Here is a 14,963-nt window from a genome sequence, read left to right on the forward strand (position 1 = left end):
TTCATTTCAAACTAATGTCACTTTTGTGAATATGGTAAGAAAAAACTAAATTAGCTTAAATCCAATTATCTAAGTGTCAGATTTTAGATTAATATTATATTATTTAATTAAATTTCTCTAAAATATTAACAAAATTTGAAATTATTACATAACAATTATTTTAATTTTTTTAAATATAAAAAACTTAATTTTCGAGTAGAGAAACAATACAATCTAAAATAAATTGATAGAATGTATAACCATTACAGTGTTGGATTTTTTGGATTCATAATACAATTATTAGTTTGATTCATGAAAATAAGCGTATGGTTTGAACATTCAACTGCATGCCAAACTAATAATTGTCCATAAATACCGCCCTCAAAACACCTATTTTCACCACTCATACTTACAATTTCTCAGCATACATTTTCATTGCAATATTCTTAGCAGAATCAAACCTGACATGGAGTTTTCAAAGGTTTCTACCCTAGCTCTTACTTGTCTCGTGGGGTTAGTCTTGGTCCTTCCCTCCCATGCCCAAGACTCACACCAAGACTACCTCAACGCTCACAACACAGCTCGAGCGGCTGTCGGCGTTGGTCCCATGACTTGGGACGACACCGTAGCTGCCTATGCAGAGAACTATGCTAAGCAGCGCATGGCTGATTGCAACCTTGTGCACTCCAGTGGACCTTATGGTGAGAACCTTGCTTGGGGCAGTGCTGACCTCTCGGGAACCGATGCTGTAAATATGTGGGTTAATGAGAAGGCCGACTACGATTACAGCTCTAACAGTTGCGCAGCAGGTAAGGTTTGCGGGCATTATACTCAAGTGGTTTGGCGCGACTCTGTCCATCTTGGTTGTGCTAAGGTGAAGTGCAACAATGGCGGTACTTTCATTGGTTGCAACTATTCTCCTCCAGGCAATTTCGTCGGTCAAAAACCTTACTAAAAACCTTCCTTAATTTGCTTAAAGCCCTCCCAAATCAGAACTTATTTATCTGCAACAATAATGCTATATATATGTACTGATTTGCCTACTGAATGGCAAATAATAAATAAGGAATGAATATCTTCTCATTTGCTATTATAATTTCGTTATAATGATTTCTCCCATACATCCTATAATCATAATTGATTCTACAGACCAACTTGCGGGAAAAAAATAACCATGCATTGCAGTAAACCAAAACAACAAGCTACACTAAATTAAGGCTTTATTTTAATATAACATTTACTATGCATACTTTATTACCCATATATATATACTATTAATAACATCCTTAACTGAGTTGATATCATGATTCAACCGATTATTTACTTAATTAAAAAATTACAAAAATATCTTTTCGTATTTAAAATAAATTATATTTAAGAGTATTTTAGTATTTTTTATTTAAAAATAATAATAAGTATGCAAATGATAGGATTTTAACCTATGTCAATTACATTGGAAAAATCTTAAATTTACCTCTCAACCAAAGCTTTATTTTGATTTAATCTAATTTTTAATTTAATACGGTAGATATTGTATGTGTAATTATTAATTAATTTCAAACCTTATGTTTTAATTATTTATTATATCTTATATTCAAACGTATATATATATTCTAAATACATAGTGTCCACACATCGACATGTGTATATGTGTGATATACTAGTTGATATTTAAAATTTTTACGAAATTGATGTCACTCTTCGAGTCTCAACTCAATAAAAAAGATTTACCAAAAAATTTCTTATTTTAAAAAAAAGGAATAAAATTTGGAAAAATTTTGCAAATGACAATACAACATAAATTAAGTTTACCAACACTATTTTCATGAGGCTTTATGAAAGTGGCAGTATTTCCCTTCTATATTTTATTTATTTTTAAGACACAAATTAAATTCTCTCAAGTTTTAATGGAATTTTGGTTTAATAAATGTTTCAGCCCACAATGATCCAAAATAAACAGCCCAACCCAAATTAATCAAACGCCTCAACATTCTTTCTTTCATTTTTAGTCCAACAGGAATTTCTTTAAAAAGAAAAAAAAAAAGCGTAAAATTGTCTCTTTGCCTGAGAGGTTGATTTTTTCGCTTTGTTGTCTCCTCACAATCATTCAAGCAATAAAAAAAAATAAGAATATATAAATTTTATGTGAAAAACTTTTATAAAAAAAAAATTAAGATAGAAAAGAAGAAATTCACTAATGTTAAAAAAATAATAAATACAATAAAGTTTCGAATACACATGTTTTAAGTGTTAAACAACTATTTTATAATTAACGCCTAATACATTCAACTTGTGAGGCAAAATCCATATTGCGGGGGCGTGAACCTTCACCCTCACATATCTCCAATTTTGTGCCTCCATTTTAATTTTTTAACAAATGAGTTGCACTTAAATTTTTCAGGTCGAATTAAACGAGATTCGGATCAAACAACTCTTAACAATTGAAAATTAATTTTCTGTATACAATAAGCTACTTTATTGTCATTTTCAAATTTAAAATTAATCAAATCCTTAACTTTTTAGTATTTGCTTTCAGTTTATTTTCCTTACTCAATCATGGAGTTCTCCACTTTTTCTACTTTTGAAAGTGTTTGTGATGTGCTGCTGCCATTGATTTAGCTCTTCCAGTGAGTTTTTTTTTTTTACCAATTTTGTACTAATTTAGCTTTACTATTTTCTCTTTTAATGCTAATGGATGAAACTGCTGCTGCAATTGTAAAAATGGATGATGGATACCCTCAATCACTTTTTTTTCTTTGCCACTCCCATTTATTTTCGTACTTTATTGTAGGGCCCGACTCACCAGACAAGACGACACCTACATTTCCTAGTTCATCTTTTTTTCTTCTTCTAAATTCATTGTTGAAAGTGATGGTATCCTGAATCAGTTTCGAAAATGAAATAAGAAAGGCATGGCTAAGCTAAAATCCGTTTTCACTCAAGTTTCTACCTTATTATCTAGACATGGAGTTAATGGCATTTTGAAATCCCTCACTAATTGTGTTATTGTTAACGTTAATTATTTCCACACTAATTTTTCATTCTTTTGAATTTAACCTTGTTCCAAGTCAGTGATATTGAAAAATTCGTTTGTTAAAGTACGTTGGCTTTACATGGCAGTATTTGATCCATATAGAGATAATTTTCCTTTTTATTTGGAGAAGCAAGTGAATATGTGATGAACCACCAATCTCACAACCATACATAGGTTCAACTTGGACACAGTTGTGGTGGTAATCTTATTCTGCTAGACAACTTTAACAGGCTAGATCAGTTATGTTTCACAATGGCATCACCAGCAGAGCTGCTTCACCATCTTTATATGGTACAAGCTTCCAGTTCCTTCTTGAGTAATTAATTAAATGTTGTTAAAGTGATACCGGAAAACTATTATGCACCTTCAGTTTTGGTGTCAAAGATGATAACACCAAGGCATACATCTTTGCACGGTACTTTATTTTAGTTTCTGAAAGTTGGATTTTGTCAATAGAAATTCAGTAAACTGGTTTTCCCTATACTCGGGATGCAATGCTTTTAGAAGAGACCATGGAAAATGCTAAAAATACAAAATTAAAAGGTTTAATATTCAAGGATTTTCTCTCTGTCAATACCTTTGCAAATTTCGATATGTCTCTATACAAGTAAACATCAAGAGTGATATAAAATTGATTTGCATGTATGTGCTTCTGCATGATCAAGTTGTTGGGAAGAAACTGAACAACCGAAACAAAGCGAAAGCACAACCGGTGTTCTTTCTCACCCTATAACTCCTGTCAAAAATTATGGCAAACACAATAGCACAAAATATGTTCTCTAGCAACCTTAATCAACCACAAATCAACTAATGCAACCACAACAAAAATAAATAGAGACACCGGTATTTTTACGTGGAAAACCCCTCTAAATTAAGGGTAAAAAAAACCACGGGACTTTAGAGTCCGATCAAGAGCTCCACTATCATCAAATGTTCGACTACAAGATCACAATATCAAGCCTACAACAAGCATTCAACTCCAACAAGGCTAACAATATGTAATCTTTAGCAAAAGAGAGAAAAATGAGAGAACATCACCAAAAATGCAGCTGCTGAAAAACGGGTATTTCAGATGCTACAAAACTCGGATGAAAAATCCGACCGTACAAAGTCAAGAACACCTTATCGTCTAGCTGCTGTCCAAAAATCAGCTCAATCGAACCACGGATGAACCTTCGATCGAAGAGTTGATCACTGCTACACCAAACTTGAAAAACTGATTTTCTCTTCTCTCTTTTTCTCCAACGAGCTTCAATCTCACTCTCTTTCTCTGGATGAAATTGAGAATTTCTCTCTTAAGAATGCTGCCCACTCTCACGTAAAAGCCCCACAAAATAATGGCTTTTGACAAAACCAAAAAGAAGGCAAAACATTGTGGCAGAAAATATGGGTTCCCCACATAGTGGGACCCATACCCAACAAATCTCCCCCTCCAACTATGTGGGGAATGCCTCCATGCCGGAGGTCAAACAACATGCTTCAAACTTTCCTCTTGGTAAGGCCTTCGTCAACATATCAGCACCATTATCATTAGTGTGTATCTTCTCAAGCTCTAATAGCTTAGCTTCAAGAACATCTCATATCCAATGGTACCTCACATCAATATGCTTAAATCTAGCATGAAAAGTTGAGCTCTTACCAAGATGAATAGCACTCTGGCTATCACAATACAGGACATACTTCTCCTGAGTAAAACCAAGCTCATGCACAAACTTCTTCATCCAAAGCATCTCCTTACACGCTTCGGTTGCTGCAATAAACTCTGATTTCGTGGTGGACAATGCAACACACTTTTGCAGTCTTGATTGTCATGCCACAGCTCCCCCTGCATAAGTGATTAAGTAACCTGAAGTAGATCTCCTCGAGTCAATGTCTCCTGCCATGTCTGAATCTGTATACCCAACAAGAACAAGTTTCTCATTGCCGAAACAAAGTTTCATGTTGGAAGTGCCACGAAGATATCTCATAATCCACTTCACTGCATTCCAATGCTCTCTGCCTGGATTAGAAAGAAACCGACTAACTGTACCAACAGCATAAGCCAAGTCTGGTCTTGTGCAAACTATTGCGTACATCAAACTACCCACGGCTGAAGAGTAAGGAATTTTTTGCATCTCTTCCTTCTCCTTTTCTAAGGAAGGACCATGCTTAACACTCAATCTAAAGTGCATAGCAAAGGGAGTATTCACCGCTTTAGCTTTGTCCATACTAAACCTTTGAAGTACTTTCTCAATATACCTCTCTTGTGATAACCATAATTTCTTGGCCTTTCTATCACATGTCAATCTTATGCCAAGAATTTGCTTTGCTGGCCCCAAATCCTTCATTGCAAAGGATTTACTCAACTCTTATTTCAACTTCTCAATTCTAGAAGCATTCTGACCAACAATAAGCATATCATCAACATAGAGCAAAAGAATAATAAAATCATCACCAGAGAATCTCTTAACAAACACACAATGATTAGAAGTAGTCTTCTTGTAGCCTTGCTCCCCCATAACAGACTCAAACTTCTTGTACCATTGCCTTGGAGCTTGCTTCAAACCAAACAAGCTCTTCTTCAATCTGCACACATTGTCCCCTTTCCCTTGTGTAACAAAACCCTCTGCCTGCTCCATGTAAAGCTCTTCTTCCAAGTCACCATGAAGAAAAGCGGTTTTCACCTCCATTTGTTCAACCTCTAAGTCATAACAAGCTGCCAAACTCAGTATAGTTCTTATAGAGGATATCTTCACAACCGAAGAAAATATTTCTTCAAAATCAACCCCCTTTTTCTGAGTATAACCCTTGACGACCAATCTAGCTTTGTATCGTGGAGATGAAGACTTCTCTTCTTGCTTCAACCTGTAAACCCACCGATTCTTCAAAGCTCTTTTGCCCTTAGGCAGTTTCACCAATTCAAAGGTATGGTTCTCATGCAAGGATTGAAGTTCGTCTTTCATCGCTTCAACCCACTGATCTTTGCATTCACTTTCCATAGCCTCTTCATAACATTCAGGTTCTCCCCCGTTAGTCAAAAGAACATATTCATCAGGAGAATACCTGACAGAATATCGTCGATCTCTGGAAGACCTTCGAAGTGGAACTGCTGGTGGAGTTATAGGTGCTTGTTGTTGATCATTCACAACATCATTCATGGGAGTATCAAAGTCACCTATAGTCTGATGGTCACCACTAACATCACCATGCACATCATCCTGGATAAGATCTGGTGAAGAGTCTAGAGGAACCGAATTCACATCGATCAAGTCACCACTACCTTGTGAATCCACTTTCTCCGTCTTATCAATGTCATCAATAGTCTGATCCTCAATGAAGACAACATCTCTGCTTCTCACGAGTTTCTTCTGAACTGGATCATAGAGTCTATAACCAAACTCACCATCTAGACCATAACTAATAAAAATGCATTGTCGAGCCTTGGCATCCAACTTGGATCTTTCATCCTTTAGAACATGAACAAATGCTTTACAACCGAACATATGTAGGTGATCATATGACACGTCTTTACCAAACCAAACTCTATCTGGCACATCACCTTTCAAAGGAACACTAGGAGACAGATTTATCACATGTGTCACTGTATTCAAAGCTTCAGCCCAAAACGATCTTGGAAACTTTGCGTCTGACAACAAACATCTGACTCTCTCAATCAATGTTCGGTTCATTCTTTCAGCTAACCCATTTAACTGTGGAGTCTTTGGTGGTGTTTTCTGATGTCTGATTCCCTGTCGCAGACAATACTCATGAAACGACCCTGTGTACTCGCCACCATTATCAATACGAATGCACTTCAACTTCTTCCCTGTTTCCCTTTCAATTGATGCTTGAAAGTGTTTAAACACCTCAAAGACTTGATTTTTAGACTTTAAAGTGTAAACCCATAACTTTCTTGAACAATCATCAATAAAAGTTACAAAATAAAGTGCACCACCATGTGATCTTACTTTTATCGAACCACAAACATCTGAATGGATCAACTCTAGCAACTTTGATTTTCTATGAGGAGGACGGCTTCTAAATGAAACTCTTCTCTGCTTTCTTGCTAGACAATGAGCACAATTCTTCAGTGTAGCATTCTTTAAACCCGAAAGTTGATTCTTCTTCGCTAAACAGTTAAGCCCTTCTCACTCATGTGATCGAAGTCGTTTATGCCACAACTCGCTTGAGTTGTCATTCATCGTCACATTCACTGCCTCTCGAGAAGTCAAAGCTTGCATCAAGTACAAATTTGAGCTTTTCTTTCCTCGAGCCACAACCAAGGAGCCTTTAGTCAGCTTCCACTGCCCTTCACTGAAGGTGTTATAGAATCCCTCATCATCAAGCTTTCCTGCAGAAATCAAATTCAAACGGATATCCGGTGCATGTCTGACATCCTTGAGAGTTAACTTTGTTTCATTATTACTCACCAAGCTAACATCTCCCATACCAATAACCGAAACCAAACCGTCATTACCCATCTTCAATACCTCAAAATCACCAGGAGTATAAGATGTGAAGAATTCCTTCCTCGACGTGACATGAAGTGATGCACCAATATCAATCACCCAACTAGTCTCGTCGCATGCTAGGTTGACCAAATTCTCATCACAAATAATTAATAGATCTTCACGAGCAACAGTAGCAACACGCTCGGATTTTTCATCGTCATTCTGATCGTGTTTATCACCACCACATTTGTTCTCTTTCTTCCACCTGAAGTAATATTTCATGATATGACCTTTCTTACCACAATGATGACACTCAAGATTCTTGTATCTCGATCTTGACTTGCTTCGGCTTTTATCTCTACCCTTTCCATCTTTGTCTCTGTTTCCCTGTTCTCGATAACCAACACCTCGGACTGTGATGTAGAACCCTGAGATCTTCTTCTAACCTCTTCATTCAACACACCACTCTTAGCCAAATCCAAAGTAATAATACCCCGTGGGGCAGAATTAATGAGCGAGACCCGAAAGGTCTCCCAAGAGTCTGGTAGAGTAGCAAGCAACCAAAGTCCTAAAATCTCGTCATCAAATTTGACACTCATACCAAGCAACTGATTCATCACACTCTGATATTCACTAACATGGTCAGCTATAGACATTCCTTCTTTATATTTCAACACCATCATTTTCTTTAGCAAAAACAACTTGTTATTGCCCGACCTCGAAGCATACAAGCTTTCAAGCTTCTCCCACAATGTTCGAGGATGTGTCTCCTGATCAATGTGGTTGTAAACATTTTCTTCAACAAATTGCCGAATAAAGCCACACACTTGTTGATGCTCAAATTCCCATTCTTCATCACTTTTCGAATCGGGTTTTTGAGTAGTAAAGACCGGAAGATGCAAAGCTTTCACAAACAACAAATCCTTCATTTTATTCCGCCAAAGTTGATAATTTGTACCATTCAACATAATCATCTTGCTCGTATTAATTTTCATAATTATCTGACACAATAACCAAGCTCTGATACCAGTTTGTTGGGAAGAAACGGAACAATCGAAACAAAGCGAAAGCACAACCGATGTTCTTTCTCACCCTATAACTCCTGTCAAAAATTATGGCAAGTAAAATAGGACAAAATATGTTCTCTAGCAACCTTAATCAACCACAAATCGACTAATGCAACCACAACAAAAATAAATAGAGACACCGGTATTTTTACGTGGAAAACCCCTCTAAATTAAGGGTAAAAAAAACCCACGGGACCTTAGAGTCCGATCAAGAGCTCCACTATCATCAAATGTTCGACTACAGGATCACAATATCAAGCCTACAACAAGCATTCAACTCCAACAAGGCTAACAATATGTAATCTTTAGCAAAAGAGAGAAAAATGAGAGAACATCATAAAAAATACAGCTGCTGAAAAATGGGTATTTTCGACGCTACAAGACTCGGATGAAAAATCTGATCATACAAAGTCAAGAACACCTTATCGTCTAGCTGCTGTCCAAAAATCAGCTCAATCGAACCACGGATGGACCTTCGATCGAAGAGTTGATCACTGTTGCACCAAACTTGAAAACTGATTTTTCTCTTCTCTCTTTTTCTCCAATGAGCTTCAATCTCACTCTCTTTCTCTGGATAAAATTGAGAATTTTTCTCTCTTAAGAATGCTGCCCACTCCCACATAAAAGCCCCCCAAAATAATGGCTTTTGACAAAACCTGGCAGAAAATATGGGTTCCCCACATAGTGGGACCCATACCCAACACAAGTATCATTTGAATAAAGCTTGACCATCACTAATCTCAATAAACCATAGAATGTTTTATTCCTTTTCTATTTAATTGTTACATAAATTTTGCAATATGACATAATCTAGCATGTATAACCATCTATATGCAAATAACTTGGTTGTTAATTACAATAAAATTGTCCAAAACAATATATTACAATATAAATATACATATATTCCTTATAGTTCCGTTAACAAATTACAATATTGATGTCAATGCACCCTTAGATCGATATTGTAATATTGTAATTTAAAGTAAGTGTCTTACTAAATTAAGTTATTTGCAAGAAACTCATCTTCTAATCTTATTTTTGTAATTTTGTGTTGAAGATATTCATAGTTGAAAATGATTGCTCACTAGTTGATGTAACTATAGCAAAAGTTAAAACAACTATGATCAATTTGTTAAATGTCAAAATAAAACATAACTATGCTAAGCATGACAAATTTTGTAGTTTCAAATTCATCTTAACTTTTCTAGATAATTCATCATATCTAATTTCCATCACAAATCGAAAGTTTACAAAAAATAAATAGAGATTTCATATCCCTTAATTTTTGAATATATTTTTCTTTCAAAATCTAACTTTTTCACGATGGCCGAATTTTCAATTACATGAAAAATTTAAAATTTTGTATCAAACCAATATTAAAATGATTATTCAAGAACTCACCAAACCAAAAAATCGAAATGCGAAACCATGCACAAAGAGGCATTGCTATCAAGCTCAAAGATTGACTTGGATAACAAAAATTAGGCCCCAAAATGGGAGTTGTTGATTTAACTTTCGTTAATATACCAAACAACTTTCTATTATAAATTCAATGTCTTGACTTGAATGGAGTAGTAATCAACTCTTGTTAGACATGGATTCGAATTGTGTTACTCCATCCCCACCTCTAATATCAAATAAAAGATAAATGAAATTCAACATTCAATTTTTTTTAGTTTATCAAATAAAATCTCAGTGTAATTTTAGATTAAGCAGCATGGATAATATTAAATCTTAGGAGTTTTATAATAAGTAGGGGGATAATAAGAAACAAATCCAAAGCCTAAAAGGCAAGTAATGATGAGGAAACTTTGCATGTAAATACTCTCTTTTTTGTGTGCTATTTTCTTGCATGCAAATTTCAATTTCCGAGAAGTTGGTTTTTGGTAGATTTCGTAATATTATCGTTTTTGTGCCATACTCATATAATTTTTTTTGTTTCATATTATAGGTATTTTGTTTCATCTCATGTAAAAAAAGCACATTGTTGTCACCCCCTTCAATGCATATTAATAAAAAAGGTAAACAATACTACATAAAATCAAAGTTTTGAAACTAAAACACTATATGTATGAATCTCCCTAATGAATAAAAGACGAAAGTTGATGACATAAGTAACAAGTCCAGTTGAAGAAATTAAAAAACCTCATCCCCATTTTCAAAGCTGCCCAGCAGCTCCAAAGTCTTGGCTTGGACAATGATCAAAATTAAAAGCATCCGCAGCAATACCAAAATCAAAGTAACCACCGGAATCAGCCACCACATCGCACATCATCGATTCATTAGCCTTCCTAGCCGCATTATTCCTCAACTCCTCAATGGCTTTAAGGTAAGCCTCAAGTTCCTCTAACCCCATATTATCATCAATGGCTTCATCCCACCAAAACTCTCCCTTGTTTTTCATCGCTTCTTTTGTGTGTTCAATTCGCTTCTTCTCTTCTTTCAGCTTCTCCAATGCCTCCTCGCATTCATCGTACAACTCTTGGAAACATAGACTGGTCTCAGTCGTGGCCGAATCGTTCTCGTAATCATCCATAGCAAGGCTTCCACTAAAATAACGATCCAATATGGTTTCGATATTAGGGTGGCCAAAGATGAAAGGTTTTCCTTTGGGAGAGAAGACGATGATGCCTATGTTTGCACCACATAGTAGGCAAATTTCACTAGCTTTCTTGAAAAGTCCATTCCTACGCTTGGAAAAAGTCACTTGGCAACTACTTTCCTTTTGTAGTTTCTTCATCTCAACTTTTTGGCGGCCTCTTGTGGCTTTTGGAGGTCATTTTGTTGTTATCTGTTTGCTTTAGATTAGGCATTGCAATGAGAAAAAAAAATTGAAGTTAGGAGATATCATTATAATGTAATTTTTGGTATTAATTTATGATTGGGTAGGTTGCAAATATTGTAGTTTTGAGAATTTAATTTGGTAATATTGAAAAGAAAATTCTAATATATTTTTGGTAAGTCAACCAGAGTTTATCTCCATTTACATAAAAATAAGTAATTGGTTTCAACTTTACATTTATTAGTATCGTAATATTATTATTAATGATTCTAATTAGTATTATGTCTCAAAGTGACAACCAACCAAATTGATCGGAAAAAATGGAAGAAGTAATGAATATGGTTGACAAATTATGGATATTTGGAATCACATTAAGTGGTAGAAATATTTGGTAATGGATTATCAAGTAATTGCTAGGACCTCCATTTTTGCACCATATGTATAATCCATGAAAGAAAGAGCGGAGACTTTTATGCTTGTACTTCCCTTTTTCTCGCAGGGATTAGAGGAATGGGCATCAAATCAGTCATTTTATTTTTTTCTTTTCGTTTTGAATAATACTATTCGAGAGTCGTGGATAACTTAGTCAATGGTAGCTGCATACACACAATTTCAACCAATGGCAAACTTGATTCATAGCTCATAATTTCAAATTTTGATAGGGGCTTCCATCTTAATTTCTTAATCCCATATTCATTGACTGGAGAAAAAATCTCTAAGGTTGCTCAAGAGATAATCACTGTTCTTTTCATATCAATGGTTATATACCAAATTTATAAAAAAAAAAAAAAGATATAAAATGAAATTAGACTTTAATTAACTTAAAAATGTATTCTGAAACTCAATTGATGAGTACTATCAATCCAATCAAGCACATTGATAAACAAATGTTATTGTTTGCTAATATCATCCATGAATATTAATAGTCAAAATAGTAATCTAAAATAACCATAATTTAGTGTTGTGAAGATAGCCTAAAACTGGCACTAATTGAGGCCAGTAATCAATCAATTTGCTCTTCCAGAATAACAGTCAACTTTGAGTTAAAACTACTCTTTGCAGTTCTTGTTTTTCTTCTCACTCGGAAACCTTCACCTCCACCTCCACCGCCGTGGGTCACCAAGAAACTAGACTTTTGGAGGTTGTTGTTAAGAAGCAAGGGAGGATCAATCTTTTTATTAATCCCACACCCGCACAAGTTGTTTGCAATACCAGTAGCATGACCCAGGTTAAGAGCTTGAGTTGCCTTGACAGCCAAGGCTCTCATCTCCTGGGTTCGAAGATGGCTATTTAACAAACGCAAAGGCAAAACAAAGTAGAGCTCACCTGGTTGAAGCTGATCATCGGCGTCAATGGCGCAAAGGGTGGTATCAAAGTCCATATCATCTGAACTGCACACGAAACAGTTAGGGTTTCTCTGTAATACATATGCAACCCTAACCGGGTTTGAGAATTCTTGAAGGCTACCGTCTTGGAGGATTAGCTTTGCTGTTAAAACTGATGAAGTTGAGTGGCATATGCCCATTTGGCTTTTTAACAGAAGTTGAGATTTGGGTTTCACTGGCAAAATTAATCCAGTTTTACAGTTTAAGTCAAGTTTTTTAGTTATATAAATTTTCATGACCATTAAAAAAATAATAATAAATTCCACGAGATGCATACATGCTTTGTCTTTTTGTTTGGTTCACATCATTACGCGAGATTCTTCCCCCATTTTCCGTACTTGCCATGTTTAAACTATCCAAATTTATTTTATTGACGAAATCCTTTTACATCATAAATTGGGTCTTCTTTAACCTTGGAATTTCACATCATTCAATATAAGAAATTATATATTAAAAATAACTACCAATGTGATAAAAATATACATAAATTCAAAACTTTAAACATCTCTTTTCATACTCATATTCCCATTTAAATTATATATTTTAAAATTAGCTTCTTCTTTTTATATGTGCAATTTGCAGATTGCTAGAGCATTTTATAAATTTGTTATTATTTAAAAGGTAAATTATATAAATAGTTATCTAATTATATATTTTTTTATTTTATCATTCAATTTTAAAAATTACAAAATAATTATTTGACTTATTTTTATTTTTATTTTTAAAATTTAAAACCGTTAAATATTTAACAATTAGCTAATGTGACTGTTAACTGATGACTTGTATTTTTGACAAATTATCCTGTCATATAATAATTAAAAAGAGTATTATTAACCCAAATCACCCTATCCCGGTTCCCTTCCCTCAACCCCACACATCTGGCGTTAAAAACCAGAAACATGGAGGTAAAAAGAATGACCTGACTTGAAGTAGCATTGCTAATTTGGCATCGATATTCATCAATCTCTCTCTGTCTCTCTTTTTTTCCTATCCTGTTGCTAATTGAAAAGACAAATTATAGGTTTACACTTTTCCTTGTTTTAAAAGAAAGAGACAATAGCAGCAAAATGACAAGCGCATAAATTCTTCAGTATCGCCTCTGGGTTTCTACACAAGGAAATCGCTTTAAAAAGCAAAATTAACAGTATTAGAGTAGTGCAGTTTTCAAACATCTCCATCAACATACAAGCTTCACCGCAGTTCATTTCAAATTGAAAGAGGCAAAGAAGAGCAGGAATCTGTGTCAGTGCAATATGTGTGTAAAGTTAAAAGTTAGGAAAGGGAGAGTGGACGGGTGGGTTGATTTACGTTAATCATTTTTGTTAATTATTATATCACATGGAAATAATGTGTATTAAAAATAATTTGTCAAAAATACAAATTGCCAAATTAAAAATTATATTTTGGACTTAAAAAATAAAATGATAAATTTGGTGATCATTTTATAACTTTTAAAAATTAAATGACCTAAAAAAATTTATAATAATCGAGTGACCATTTATATAGTTTACTATTATTTAAATAACAATTTAAAATATTTAATAGTCATAATTAAAAAAAATATTTAGACTTGTACAATTTATTTAAATTTTGATAAGAATTTTTTAATTATTGAAAATCTTTTATTAGTTAGAATTTTAAAATTTATAAATTTATTAAATTTAAACAACTAGCTTCTAATATTACATGTGCTACAGGTTATTTCACGCATTTAGTATTTAATCAATTGTTATTACAAATATTTTTAAATAATAAGTGTAATTGAAATATATTAGATATTTTAATAACTCAAATATTAGCATAATAAAATATTTACCAATCATAATTAAAATACTTGTACAATACTAAAAATTGATGCATTATAAATTAATATTCTTCCTCCTTTATTTTTTCAGTGATCAATAAATTTAATAAATATAAGTTGTGGATAATTAAATTTATTATAAAAATAAGAGTTGTTGGATATAAATGTATTATTTCTAAAATTTTATGTGTGAATATACAGTTACTTATTATATAAATGATGTAAAAGTTTATTTTAAAATTAAATTAATATAGTTTTTCCTTTTAATTTTGGTTAATAAAAATTTTAATACTTCCAACATATATCAAATATAGTAAAATTAATCAAGTCAACAGCAGAGAGCAAATTGAATAGATTTGAAAACATGTTTAAGAATTAAATTGAATAGATAAAAAAAATTATCTAGAGATTTAATTGAATAACTCGAAAAATGTGACCAAGGACTAAATTGAGCAGATTAGAAATGCCTCGAGGGGGTTAAT

At 33.7% G+C, this 14,963-nt stretch overlaps 3 protein-coding genes across 3 annotated transcripts; 1 reads left to right on the forward strand and 2 right to left on the reverse strand.

Annotated features, from left to right (window-relative positions):
• Nucleotides 1-381: 381 nt before the first annotated feature.
• LOC108478816 (pathogenesis-related protein 1-like) lies at nt 382-1,075 on the forward strand. The gene has a single exon (XM_017781272.2). It carries the CDS (start codon nt 446-448, stop codon nt 932-934), a length of 489 nt encoding a protein of 162 aa, XP_017636761.1. The 5' UTR covers nt 382-445; the 3' UTR covers nt 935-1,075.
• A 9,592-nt stretch (nt 1,076-10,667) lies between these two features.
• On the reverse strand, nt 10,668-11,326 carry LOC108477632 (agamous-like MADS-box protein AGL61). The gene has a single exon (XM_017780152.2). It carries the CDS (start codon nt 11,248-11,250, stop codon nt 10,669-10,671), a length of 582 nt encoding a protein of 193 aa, XP_017635641.1. The 5' UTR covers nt 11,251-11,326; the 3' UTR covers nt 10,668.
• Nucleotides 11,327-12,182: 856 nt separating this feature from the next.
• Nucleotides 12,183-12,869, reverse strand: LOC108477631 (uncharacterized). The gene has a single exon (XM_017780151.2). It carries the CDS (start codon nt 12,815-12,817, stop codon nt 12,296-12,298), a length of 522 nt encoding a protein of 173 aa, XP_017635640.1. The 5' UTR covers nt 12,818-12,869; the 3' UTR covers nt 12,183-12,295.
• Nucleotides 12,870-14,963: the final 2,094 nt, after the last annotated feature.

This window comes from Gossypium arboreum, chromosome 12 (genome assembly GCF_025698485.1).
Source record: "Gossypium arboreum isolate Shixiya-1 chromosome 12, ASM2569848v2, whole genome shotgun sequence".
NCBI classification, from domain to species: domain Eukaryota; kingdom Viridiplantae; phylum Streptophyta; class Magnoliopsida; order Malvales; family Malvaceae; genus Gossypium; species Gossypium arboreum.